The sequence below is a fragment of the Scomber scombrus genome, chromosome 13 (assembly GCF_963691925.1).
Source record: "Scomber scombrus chromosome 13, fScoSco1.1, whole genome shotgun sequence".
NCBI classification, from domain to species: domain Eukaryota; kingdom Metazoa; phylum Chordata; class Actinopteri; order Scombriformes; family Scombridae; genus Scomber; species Scomber scombrus.
Window position 1 is genome coordinate 26008348 of NC_084982.1, and position 13489 is coordinate 26021836.

General features: G+C 37.4%; 1 protein-coding gene across 1 annotated transcript in view; it reads left to right on the forward strand.

Moving 5' to 3' along the window:
- The first annotated feature begins 5423 nt into the window (after positions 1-5423).
- The window catches only part of gpr39 (G protein-coupled receptor 39), a 39033-nt gene continuing 30967 nt past the window's right edge, over positions 5424-13489 (forward strand). The window contains exons 1-2 of the mRNA XM_062431743.1: positions 5424-5488; positions 5737-6606. Coding sequence (XP_062287727.1) covers positions 5784-6606 — 823 coding nt within the window. The 5' untranslated portion in view covers positions 5424-5488; positions 5737-5783. The remainder of the gene's footprint in view (positions 5489-5736; positions 6607-13489) is intronic.

Consider the following 13489-nt stretch of genomic DNA (forward strand, 5'->3'; position numbering starts at 1 on the left):
ATCTAACAAACACTCATTAACAGATGACATTCATCATCACGCTTCAACAAGCGACAAATTGAAGCAGCTTCATTCACATCACAGACCTTCAGGCTCATTTCACGTTCAGTATATAGTGTGTTTACTACTGGATATGTGAGCTGTTCTCTTAATTTAAGTTTTTATATGAAAAAATAAAAGGTACCTTGGTCATTTTTCAGCCTCACAGAGCTACTAGCGTCGCTGTAGACTCTGTTTCTCTACGTGAAGCAGTTGTCACAAATTGAAATCATTTTATTCGTTTTAGAAGCTGAGAAAATATATTTTGTGGCTGTTGAGTCAATTGAATGAAACAAAAATAAAGAAAAAGAAACATCTTCACACCATAGGAAAAGGCACAAAGAGAGAAGAGCTTGTAATGTGATCTAATTACAGACTCGGCTTAAAAGAGCATCTCCACATTCACACATATACTCACCTCTTCAGTGCCATTCATGGTGTCAGAAGTGTTTGAAAAGGACAAAATTGCACAAAATATTATCTTTTATAACGTCGTATGAAAACATTTCAGCCCTGCTAAATATTGCTTTTATATATCTTTCAGTGTATCGTGAATATTCAGATAAAAGAGGCCAAAGAAGAATGTTGCTGAGTGCCTAAAAAACAACCACACACACACACACGATTTACAGTCTAGTGGCCTGACTGTTGACTATAAACCATCGTTACATAATGAAACACACATTTTCTGTCTTGTCGAGTATAAAATATAATTTCCCCGAGGCATTTCAAGGAGACCTTTTAATCTTTTAAAGTGGAGAGTAAAGTGAAAAACCTGTTTGTTTGTTTGTGTCATAAGTACATGAGCGTTCGAGCTGTTTGCCCCTTGCTCTTCTCTCTCTATTGTCTCCTCTTGGCCTCTCTTGTCTCTACTGGACCAGCATCCATCCTGGTCTGCTTCCAGTCGGCTTCCCTGACTGTCGGAGCCAATCTCTGAAGGGTTTTGGATCTGGTTTGCTCTCTCTGAATGATGTCTTTATCCTTCTCTCTCTCCTGTGTGAATAATGTATTTTCTTGTCTAATCTTCCTGGTAATAATAATAGTGTACCTGGAAGCTGTTTGGCCTCCTCTTCATCACATTCATCATACACTGTATATTATAAATCCATTATAATGTTGTTATCCTGTTAAATGCTGTAATTTGTCATCTATTTTGTATCCACATTTGTTGCACATCTGTCCGTCCTGAGAGAGAGGATCCCTCCTCTTTCACTCATCCTTTCTTCCATTTTGTCCTCTTTAAAGGGTTTTGTCTTTATTCAAATGAGGGTCTAAAGACAGAGGAGTTGTACACACTGTAAAGCCTCTTAAGGAAATCTGTGATATTGGGCTATACAAATAAAATTGATTTGACTTAAAGGAGCAGTGTGTACGATTTAGTGACATCTAGTGGTGAAGTTGCAGATTGCGACCAAATGAATACACCTCTCCTCTCCTTTGAAGTGTGTAGGAGAATCTACAGCTGCAGAGAAACTTGCAAAAAATGTGAAAAGTCATCTCTACAACCAATGTTTGGTTTATCTGTTCTGGGCTACTGTAGAAACGTGGCCTTCAGGTGATTTTACACTAATTAAAACATACTTACGACATACTTATAATACATTTATGCCAGTATTTTTTGCCCATAGATCCCCTAAATCTTTCACACTGGTCCTTTAAGGTTTTTCATTTCCTTTCCAGCTCCAACAAGTTATCCTTATTTATCCGATGCATGACTAGTTTTGTCACATAAATAATTAGACATTAGTTCGGCTACATGAGCATTTTTCATGTCTGTGAATCGTTTTATGTCTTTTAACATCTAACAGATGGCTTAGAGCTCCAAATATGCAGAACAATACACTCCATGATGTCTTTATTTCAAAGTCACAAAGACAATTTCACACCATCTCTTCCACATGAGCACCTCATCACAAACGTATTGTCTCATGCAGCCTAATTACAAGCAGGCGTCTGAACACAATACAGATAATTCAGAGGAGATCTTCAGCACCGTGATTAACATCAGCCTCGATTATTTTTTCCACTTTCTTCACTTTAGATCGTTAACATCTGGCTGGCGACGCGGTTTATCTGACAATATCCAATCACAGCGAGAGGGCACTCAGAGCTTTTATCTAATCAGCTTCAACGTGTTGACATCACTTCAGCTTCGTCTGGGGATGAAACACAGATGCTTTTAAGATTAATAATGTCCTCCGAGAGTTTGAAGAGTTTTGCTTGTAAAGGATATGTATTATAAGAAGGGGAAAAGATCTTATAACCATAATTACCGTAGTACACACTATTGGTTTTATTGGTTTATTCGCCCATTTGTAAAATTAAAGTCAGAGAAAAATAGTCAAATAAAAATAAAATACATGTGCAGGTGAGGTAGAAATCCAATATGGGCTTATCTGAAAACCTCACCTATAAGAGATAAAACACATTAACAATACAATAAAGTAAAATATCAAAATAAACATAAATGGGTCAGTGATGGTTTTCTTGTGTCCATGTGGTTTAGTTTAAATTTAAAGGGTTAAAATGTGAAAATAAACGTATGAATAACTTGCACACATTCTTTTTTTGTGGATCCAGCATCAAATTTCTGCTTTTAATCCATTTTGAGAGAATATATTAGAGGATTATGGCAAAAATGTCTAAGTGGTGTAACCATAAAAACTTTTTACCAAATAATTCAACTTGCTTAAAAACACTAAATTCTCAATAAAACACCATATCAACTAGTTTGGCATGATCTTACATTATAACTTTTATATTAAATAAAGGTAATGGAATACAATTGTTCTAAATATTACATTTAATCTGGGGAATCATATCAATCAAAAGGAAGCTTTTACATTATTTTCAAATTAAGTAATTATTAGTATAAATACACTTAAATACACTGTAGGTGATAAAATATGTAATATTTATCATTCTTTTGTGGTTACACCATTTGACATTTTTTGGAGCATTCAGTCTTACTTTTGGTTAAAAAAAAGGGTGCTAATGTCATTTCAAATTATATAAAACCAACAAAAATACAAACTGTACATTTTAATATATCTGATACTGCTTTTGAAACTATTTTGAAAGATATTTTTGAATTGCTCATCTTGCCAACCCTTATTTATCACTTACCCAAATATCGTTAACCTAATTAATATTACATACAAACATTGTGAAATAAATTAAAGCAAAACAGCAAAAATTATAACGTAAAAAACCCAAAACAAAACTTTTGGGTTAATGCAGTTAAATGTTTACCGTATTAATTATGTTGCTATTAAGCTTCACAGTATTTGGTAAATTATAAGAATAGGAATAATTCCCCAATGTTATTAAGTTAATTACTTTATAAGATTGTTTGTTTAATCTCTACTTGTATCTTTTTAATTATATGTTGTATGTGTAACATTTAAGCTGCTTATTCATGTCTCCTTGTCTAACTAGTGAGTCATGTTAGTTCCTTCCTGCCATTGTTTACGGGGGGACACTTGTTTGTGTAACAGTAAACAGATTGAAGTTGGGTTACGCTGTGTTGTAGTGTCGATTAACGCAGCTTTTCCAAATAGAAACTGTAGTCAGATTACTCACAGCCCAGACTGTCTGGAAAACGCTGCTCACTAAGAAATCAGGGTCACACATTAATCATTATCTAAAAAGTCCCGTTTTATCAGCCACTCAAATGTTATCGGCCAATCTTAATTGAAAATGTTCTTCATATCAACGATTGACCTCATACGAGAACCACTCGAATGAACTGATAAGAGGTTCATACCAGTGATTTAAGAACATTTGTGGCATTCATTTATTTTCTTGTACTTGGATTTTTCTCTTTTTGAGTTCAGGGCTGAATTAATCCAGCGTCTCAGAGTCGGAAGTCACTTTTTTTGTCTACTGATTTGAACTCTTTGGGAACATTTTTGTGAATGAAACTTGTCCACAAACAGAGCAGAAAAAGTCACCTTCTGTGGCGATTTTAAGGGACATTGATTATACTAATAATCAACTCTAACAGGTGATATTCATCAGGCTGAAATTAGCAATTTATGACAGGTTCGGGCAGTTGAGGCTACGTTCACATTACAGAACTTAATGGTCAATTCAGAGTTTTTTAGTCAGATCTAGGAAGCATGTATCTGGCTCCAATAGCACCTAAAATGCCACACATATGAGCTGCATGTGTAACAACAGTAACATGTTTGGTGCAACAGTCAAATCATTAATTTCTGTCCACTTTGGCTTGAATGGGAACTTCTCCACAAACGTTCAACAAATGTGAAACTTCCTCATCAATATAACATTAACATTAAATCTCGCTATTGGCTTTATTTACTCTTTTTTTAACTGTCTTTTATTGTCTGCTGTTCGTTGCTTTATTACTTTTCAGGCTTACATTGAGCTGCTGGAAACCCATTGAGATCAATAAAGTGACTATCTATCTATCTATCTATCTATCTATCTATCTATCTATCTATCTATCTATCTATCTATCTATCTATCTATCTATCTATCTATCTATCTATCTATCTATCTATCTATCTATCTATCTATCTATCTATCATTGACCCTCATTACTCATTGTTTCTCTCCACCATGTTTATTTTTAAGAGGCTGTGAAGGTGCCGACAATGAAAGATGAGGACAGATGACATTCACAGGAAAATAAGACAGATCAGGTATGAAGCAGCTCTAGGACCAAATCAGGACCAAGTAATCTAGAGACAAAAAACATCAGATTTGATCCACTTCAAAGTTTAATATGAATGTAGCCACTGAGAGTTTCTTGTTTCCAACTTTTAAACCTCATAGAAAAACTTGCTGTTTTAAGATAAGAATCTAATGTTGATGAGAGGCATGAGGCTTGTTTATTCTCTCACGGTCATGAACTGTAGAACCTCACATCCGCAGCCCAAAACCTGGACAATTTCCACCTTGTTCCTGTTTCAACCTTCCAAACCTCCCCCCTGTTCTCATAGTTTCGGTTCTTTTAAAATAAAAAACCTGCCTTATATTCAGGAGGCAGGCTCATATCTGCTGCGTTATCTGTAAACATTATCTCCAAACACAACTTCAAGGTTGTAAATCTTACACTTTATTTATTGTGGTCAAAGTCAAGCATGTTTTTAACTGCTTCTTTTTCTTTGTCTTTAACTTTTTTTAACAATATTTTTCTAATCTCATCTATAAATTGGACTAAAAACAAAACCAGCATGTGTGTGTAAAAAGAGGGGGAGGCATGTTACTGCTGATAAGAAATGAAACCAGGCCTGAGCTCATGCTGCCTGTGGCGGTGTTTAATGTTTAACTGCCCTGCCCTCGTGGGAGGGAGGAGGATATTTGTGCTGAGTGGAGCGTCCGCCAACACTTTACTTTGCTCTGACTGAGGTGAAACCAACCGACTCCAGACCAGGACCTGTGAGGACTCTCTCAGGGGATCCCAGATGCTCATCAGAGATAGGTAAAGATGGATTAGACACGAGGGTCACACGCTGGACTTTTGGGGCTAAAACTCTGAATATTCAAAGCTGAGCAGAAAGTAAAGAGAGAAAGAGTTTGTATTTTCTACTGTGGAGTTGAGTGTAAAGTAAAACTGATTTCTTTTTGAAGACTCAGGAATCATTTTAGACAAAAATAAAAAGTTGTGAGGGTTGTTTGCTGTTATCTTGGGGGGAAGTACTCACCTCTGAGTTTCGGCTCTAATCACAGCGGCTGCACCCAGTAACAGCACTGATAAGCTACGGGGACAAAAATCAATGCACCTGGAAAATCTGAGCTCACCACTTTTTGCTATCATGGAAGAAGAAGTTGAGATAGAGGAGAAGAAAGACTGGAAGGAGCTGGAACCGAACTACCCCGTCAAAATCTTCCTGACGGTGTTTTACAGCCTCATCCTGGTGATAGGTATCGTTGGTAATTCGGTGACCATCAGAGTGACACAGTTGCTGAAGAGGAACGGCTACCTGCAGAAAAATGTGACCAACCACATGGTGAGCCTGGCGTGCTCGGACTTGCTGGTGCTCCTCATCGGCATGCCGGTGGAGCTCTACAGCGCCATCTGGAACCCGTTCACCACTGAATCAGGCGACGCGTCCTGCAAGATCTACAACTTCTTATTTGAGGCTTGCAGCTACGCCACCATCCTCAATGTGGCCACGCTTAGCTTCGAGCGCTACGCTGCTATCTGCCACCCGTTTCGCTACAAAGCCTTTGGGGGGAAACGCACCTCGGGCCTCATCGCCTTCGCCTGGCTGGTGTCCGTCCTCGTGGCACTCCCGCTGCTGATCGCCACAGGAATGGAGGGCCACATCCCCTACCGGTCTGAAATACCCGATCAAAATCTGACTTTCTGCACCAACCTGAGGGAGTACTGGCCGATGTACCAGGCCAGCATCTTTGTGGCTTTCGCCATCTACATGATTGTGTTGGTCAGCGTGGGTTTCATGTGCCGGGCGATGATCCTGGTCCTGAGGAAACCAATGGTCTCTACGGACAGCAGCGTCAACGGGACCCAAAGAGCGCCCAAGCACGAGAGCACAAATATGAAGATGGCGAGGAAGCAGACCATCATTTTTCTTGGTAGGTCATTGGTTTAATATCTTAAAAGGATCATTTGTGTTGTGTGTTGTGTTCAGTTGGGTTGTCCGAGTTTTAATACTTAAAGGAAAAGTTCACTAGTTTTCAGACGTGTCTTAAACCATCAGTCAGGTATCATGGTTCTCTTCAGTGTAATAATTCCTCCTGTTCATACTGACTATTAAAAGATCTTCAAATGTGTTTTTCAAAGTGTCCACACAGACGTTTAAAAGTAGATGTGAAGCTTCTATTCAGCTTCAGCAGTCTGAGTTAGTCATATCAAGTGATATCTGACACATTTACAGTCTTTTTTAGCATCAAATTCTCCTCTTAGTGTTTCCCTGTTGAGCTGTGGTGGAAGTACAGTAACAAAAAGACTTTGGTACTAAAAACACGTTGAAACATAGAAGACTTGATGTGACTCATTTGGACGGCTGACACTTCATATAAGCTTCAGATCAACTTTTAAATACATTATATTTGCACAGAAGGAGGACTGTGGATTTAGTCCTCCATCACTTACGTTGTTATGTCATTATGAAGGGATCTTGTAATGGTCAGTATGAACAGGAGGAATCATTACAGCAAGAAAAAAATGTTTTAATGTTCATTTGGACTCCTGACTGTTGCTTTAAGACACACTTGAAAAATTGTGAACCCATCCTTTAAGGCAGTGGTCGGCAATTAGCTTTAACCACAGTCCAGTTTTTAATTTGGGTGGCCTGTATGTTTGGTTTATTTATTATTTAGGGATAAGATCGGTTTGCAACGCTGTAGGTCATTTTTGACATTAGTGAGTGAGTGCTAACAGTATTATTACTTCAACACTCATTTGGACCATAATCGCAACAATTACTCAATTAGTTGAAAATGAATGAGAGACTATTTTGATAATTGATTATTTGCTTCACTCATTTATTAAAAGGAAAATTCCAATCATTTGGTTGGTCTGGCTTCTCAAAATGAAGATTGTGGTCTTTTATTATTGTTTTTTAACTATTTCTAGTGTTTCATAGCCTAACCAATTTGTCGTCTAATGGAGAAAATAATCCACAGATTGATCGATAGTGGAAATAATCCTATTAGAAATACCCTTTATTAGTCATCCACGCACAATAACAACATCTGGCTTCATTTACGGTTAATTAAACGTCTGTTGTTGTTGCCTTTGAAAAAAAAAGGCACCAACACACCATTTCTGCCACATATTTGTATGTATGAAGCCGAAGATTTGTGATGAATTATTTTACAGTTTTAATGTAAACCATAAAAGTCAAAAGTGAATATTTTTGCTTGAAGGTTGATTTTGGCCCACTGGCTGCTTTAAGGGTTTAAGTAAGATGGTGAATCTCTGGAAAAACAGGCAGCAGAGGTGTTAGCGAGTGTTATTTTTGGTGCACCTTATATTGTGTCGTGCGTGTCTGTGTGATGTTGTTACGTTACCGCCGCTGGCCGGGTCGTGCGGACGTGTCAGACAGACTCTTCAACTGTTTACAGCAGCAGTGGAAACACAACGTTGACTCTGAGCCACAAGTGGAAGTTAAAAAAGACACAGTCCACGCCATGTTTCCAGTGTTATGACCATTGAAGTGATTGATTTCACACACACACACACACACACACACGCACTCACACACGCACTCACTCTTCTGTTTAGCCTGTTCTTGAGCTAAAAGAATCAGTGCAGATAAACTGTCATGTTTAACTGTTGCTTGTTTAAGTTGTTTGATATTTTGACCTTAAAAACTTCTCCTCAACCTGATCAATGAGAAGCTAAATGTATAAAATGAGCTTCTCGAGTTCTTATTTTCACACTTGCTGATGTATTTAATTCGTCCTTTTCTACCTTTAAACTTCCATCCATTTGCAAATGTACTAAAGTACCTTTAAACTTCTTAAAAAGGTGCATTAATTAAGATTTTAGACTGTAACAGACCGTCTCAGAGTCCACATAAAAAAAGGGAATTACACATGAATAAAGCATCTAAAATAACACTTATTATGAACTCATTAAGTTCAAGTAAAATAATGTTAGTCAGCTAAATCAGTAATGAATGCAATGTGTGGATGAGTGAAATGAACCTCAACCCATCTGGCTGGTGGAGGCCTGGAAGGAGAAGAGAGAGAGAGAGAGAGAGAGAGAGAGAGAGAGAGAGAGAGAGAGAGAGAGAGAGATTAACAAAGAAGCCACCTAAATAAACTGAGGCATAAACTACCAGCTGCAGGTAGTTTCCTGACGTCCTCTTTAATCCCGCCGGCTGGCTCCTGGGCCAAGAAAGGAAAAGTAACCTGCCAAGCAAAAAGGGAGAGAGAGACGTCAAATAGATATTCACTAAAGATCAAATTAATAACTGATAAGAGGGGAGTTCTCTGAGCTGTAAGATAGGATTGGTGTTTGGGAGATGGAGAGCATTAAAAGAGGCTAAAGCACGAAAACTAGACACTGATGTTGCTCTTCTTTGTTGACTAAGAGATTCGGAGGTTGGAAACGTCCTTACTGGCTTCACTCTGGAAATATACACACACACACAGACTGTTCATCTGTTTCAGTGATGTTGAGGTGGTACCTGTTTATACGTCACACCAGTAACTTCTATAGTCAGAGTTTGCAAAGCAGGATGCTGGCCGGCGCCTCACTGGCCCCCAGATCTAAAGAAAATAAACACAACACAGACTGTTCACAATAGCATCGATGCAAAATGAAAATCAGACATCCATCATCATCCTTTAAGACGTAGTTATTTTGAAATTCCCCTGAGCACACACTCCTCCACACAAAATGCAAGCGGCGCCATGGCAACGGTCAGAAAAAAAAATCTGTGAAGTTATCCTGAGCAACTTTTCCCCCCACAAAAACTAGTTTCATTACTGTTCACATGTCCGCAGCCGGATTATAGAGGCCAGTCTATCATCAAATGCCTCAGACAGAATTTAAACGGCCTGAAATGTGTTGCTGCTAAGTTTCTTTTAAAAGGATGTGAAAATCTTAAAGCTCAATATATCCTGATGTGGCACTTTATAGGGAACAGGAGGTCTATTTTTCTATATATAAAAGAAGAATAGACTAGATTAATTGTCATTTAAATGTCTACTTAAGCTCAGAAATAAAAATGTCAAATGATATTTTAGTTGCTTTTTGTGATTTGATATGAATGGAAATGATTGTGTTAAATCAGCTGTGATATCGTCTCATATCCATCACTGCCTCCTGAATCGAATTGAAATGATATCATGACAGACTTTGTGATATTGGAAAACATCGAATTGTTGTCCACTGAATCAATATAATCTGGTATTGTGAAGAAACTTGTGATTCACACCCCTAGTTACTACGTCACACCAGAAAGTCAAATCAAATATACAGGAAGCTTTAACACGAGCCCTCTGCTGCCCAGTGTGTACATAACTTCTGTATTCGGAGTTTGAATTTGAGCCGGGTAAAGCAGGATGTTGGACATTTTGCTGTTTGTTCAGCTGAAACTAATTTTTAGAGACAATCTTCCCTCCGTTATCAGCGAGTGGTTGTGTGTGTTCTGCAAATTTTACAGCCGACTGTCTGCTTAAGAAGTCTCAGCATGCTGCAGGATTTTCAACTTTCACATCTTCAATCTTTGGATGAAGTTTTAAGATATAAAAAATGTAATTTAAGTAACATCTTTAACAGATAACATTCACAAAGTGCCTCATATTTAAAATAAATAAAATCAACTACAATCATATAAAATCGGGATAAATCGAGATAAAGACACCAGGTTAAATACAAAGGTGTTAAGTAAAAACATGAAATATAACATCAAATAAAACCATCCATCCATCACCTGTTTTGTGTAAATAATAGCTTTAGAAACAGGCAGGTGGAGGACAGAGGTGTATCTTTGCTGTAAGAAAAGATGGATTTACAGCATCGAAAAAACTTTTGATGAATAAAATATCACAGATACAGTACCAGTCAAAAAGTTTGGACACACTTTCCCATTCACATCAAAGAGAAAGTGTGTCCAAACTTTTGACTGGTACTGTACTGTATGTTTAAAATACATTAAATATTTACAGTATAAAGATGAGTCAAAAAGGCCACGACACTGGATCTTTAATTCAAAACTTCGAAAGAGAAACGACTCCTATAAAATTCAATCTTAAGAAAGCAAAGAAAAGTTGTAGTTTAATCCTCATCAGGAAAAAAAAAAAAGAAAAAAAAAAAGGAGGGTGAAACCTCTCAAAGGACCGCGCCCAGAAACATTCACCCTTTCCAAGCATTCATGCATGCAACGGCTGCCAATAGTCTGCAAGCTCTGATAAAATTTTAATAACAATATTTGCAGAATAAACAGTAGGAGGAGGATGAGAGGGGGGGGTGGACATCCTGGAGACATCAGCGCCGTCGTGGTCCAAGAAACACCGGCTAGCTTTGGACATGAGAAGGGAGGGGGGACTCTGGAGATGATAACGGGATGCTGATATGCTCCAGTGACAGCCAGAAACTGACGGAGATAGAAAACACACACACACACACACCGATAGATACACACAGAAGACAAACTCCCAAAATCCCTGAGTCATACAGCAGAGCGGTCACAGACGACGGCCACATGAATAAGCAGCTCGACCGACAGGAAGCTGCACTACAAACTTAATACCAGGAACTGAAGGAGGAAGCTGGACTGCTGTTAAATGTCACCTTACCATATTTAAAACTAAAACAACTCTTTTATTAGTGGATAAACAGATTTAATTCACTTTCAATCAATCAAACTTTATTTATATAGCAGCTTTCATACAGGTTAATGTAGTTCAAATTGCTTCACAGTTGATTGACGAGCTGATAATAAGTGACGACATATGATGAAGGAACAAAGAAAAAAAACCCCTCCAATCTACGCAAGAGAAAATAATATTGATAAAAGAAAAGTTTATTAAAAGAGTAAACACTTTTATGACTGCACAAACAAAATGTACAAACGCAAAAGCTGCAAAAATCAATATTTTATATAAACGTGTGTCATGCATGAATTCGCTCTTAGTGAAAAACCCACAGAGAATTATCACCTGACTCTACATCTAGAAGTACTCCAAAATGTTTTCTTTTCATTTGATATTTTAAAATGATATTATTTGTATAAGTCCACTTAAATGCACTGTAGGTGGATAAAATATTTATCATTCTTTTGCAGTTACACCATTTGAAATTTTCAGGAGCATTCAGTCTTACTTTTGGTAAAAAATGGTGCAAATGTTGTTTCAAATGACATAAAACCAACAAAACTACAAAATGTACATTTTAACAAACCTGATGCTGCTTTTAAAACTATTTTTTAAAGATATTTTTGAATTGCTCATCTTGCCAACCCTTATTTGTCACTGACCCTTATACAGTAAGTAGACTATCACAGAAAGTAGGTGAGTCATTATTGTGCAAGAGAAAGAGTAAATAGACCAAGAACGCTACCGTGAGGAACTCCTGATATCACGTACAGAGGAGGAAGATGTCACTTAGACATCCTGTTTGTTTACTACCAGACAGATCAGCCTTTGTGTGAACACCCATGATGTCATGTTGAATCAGTCTGGCATTGAGCAGACACCAAATACTCACGATTTACTTTGGTCTGAATCACAGCATTGGAATTTATTATGTACTTTTAAGGTTCGGTTACACATTGCCACGGTATTGATTGGGTAACCGGACTGTTTTTCAGCCGCAGTTATAAAGTCAATAAAACACTTCAAAACAACTTCTTCTTTTTGTGATACAGGGTCTTTTTCTTACCTCGTTATTATGCACAAGTGGTGTAGTGATCATTAGCTTGGATCCTATGTTGTAATTTTTGACCACTATTTATTCATCAAGTGACATCATGTCCTTAATTGTGCTGTTTATCTATTGTATTTTACCATTTTGATATTTCTCTGATCTTTCTTATTCTTATATATTATTGTCTGGCAGGTCTTCATAATGGAAAACATTATTTTCATTGACCCAGGTGCTCTTATCTTTCCAGTCCTTTCATTGGATGATTGAGGCAGCTCTTGTATGTAAATATTAAAGTGTGGTAATGCTGCCTGTGACATGTGTAATGAAGGTCTGTGCGACCAAAATGTTGCAATTATTTAATAAAACAAACAGCAGTTAGCGAGACAGTGTGCAGGAGCTTTTTTTGTACATTTTTGATCACACTACAACCTGAATTGTCTCTCTAGTAAATCCCACTAATGATCTGTTCTCATGTATTTATCAGAGGCCGAGAATGGTCCCTAAAATACTATGATGTCGCAAATAGTGTCATAATAGTTAATCCAGCAGAATACATAATCAACCTCTGTTAAACCTGCAATAACTTTTTTATTTTTGGCTACAACACTGACATATCATCAACTTTTTAAGTTGATCGGTTGACCTTGTTAGCTAGCAGTTACTAATTTCTACATTATTATTAATTTAGAGTCATATGTTTGTCCATTTGGTAAATGTAAGTCCAATATTCACTCTCTTTTAGGTCCAACTCCTGAGGGAAATATCTGGCTCTTTAGCTGCTAAATGCTCCACTAAGTTCACAAACTCGTCTACAGCTAACTGTGTCTGTTTACTTTTTGGTGCTGAGCAGGTAGTGTACAGTTTTTTACAGCTTTATCTCTTTTGAGAGTGAACCAAAACAGCAAAGTTGCAGCTAAACAATGAGCTGAAACTCACTATAAAGCTCCGTAAAACCAAGGGTAGATGATTATTAATTAGTAGGTTAATTACTACGAACCACATCTCTGACGTTACACATCATTATTATAGAACTATAGATACAAACATCCAGTTGACTAAAGTATAGTCAAATAGTGAGACTGAAACCAGTTAAATCAGTTAGTGTCTATCTCATCAATACTGAGCCAGTGAAGT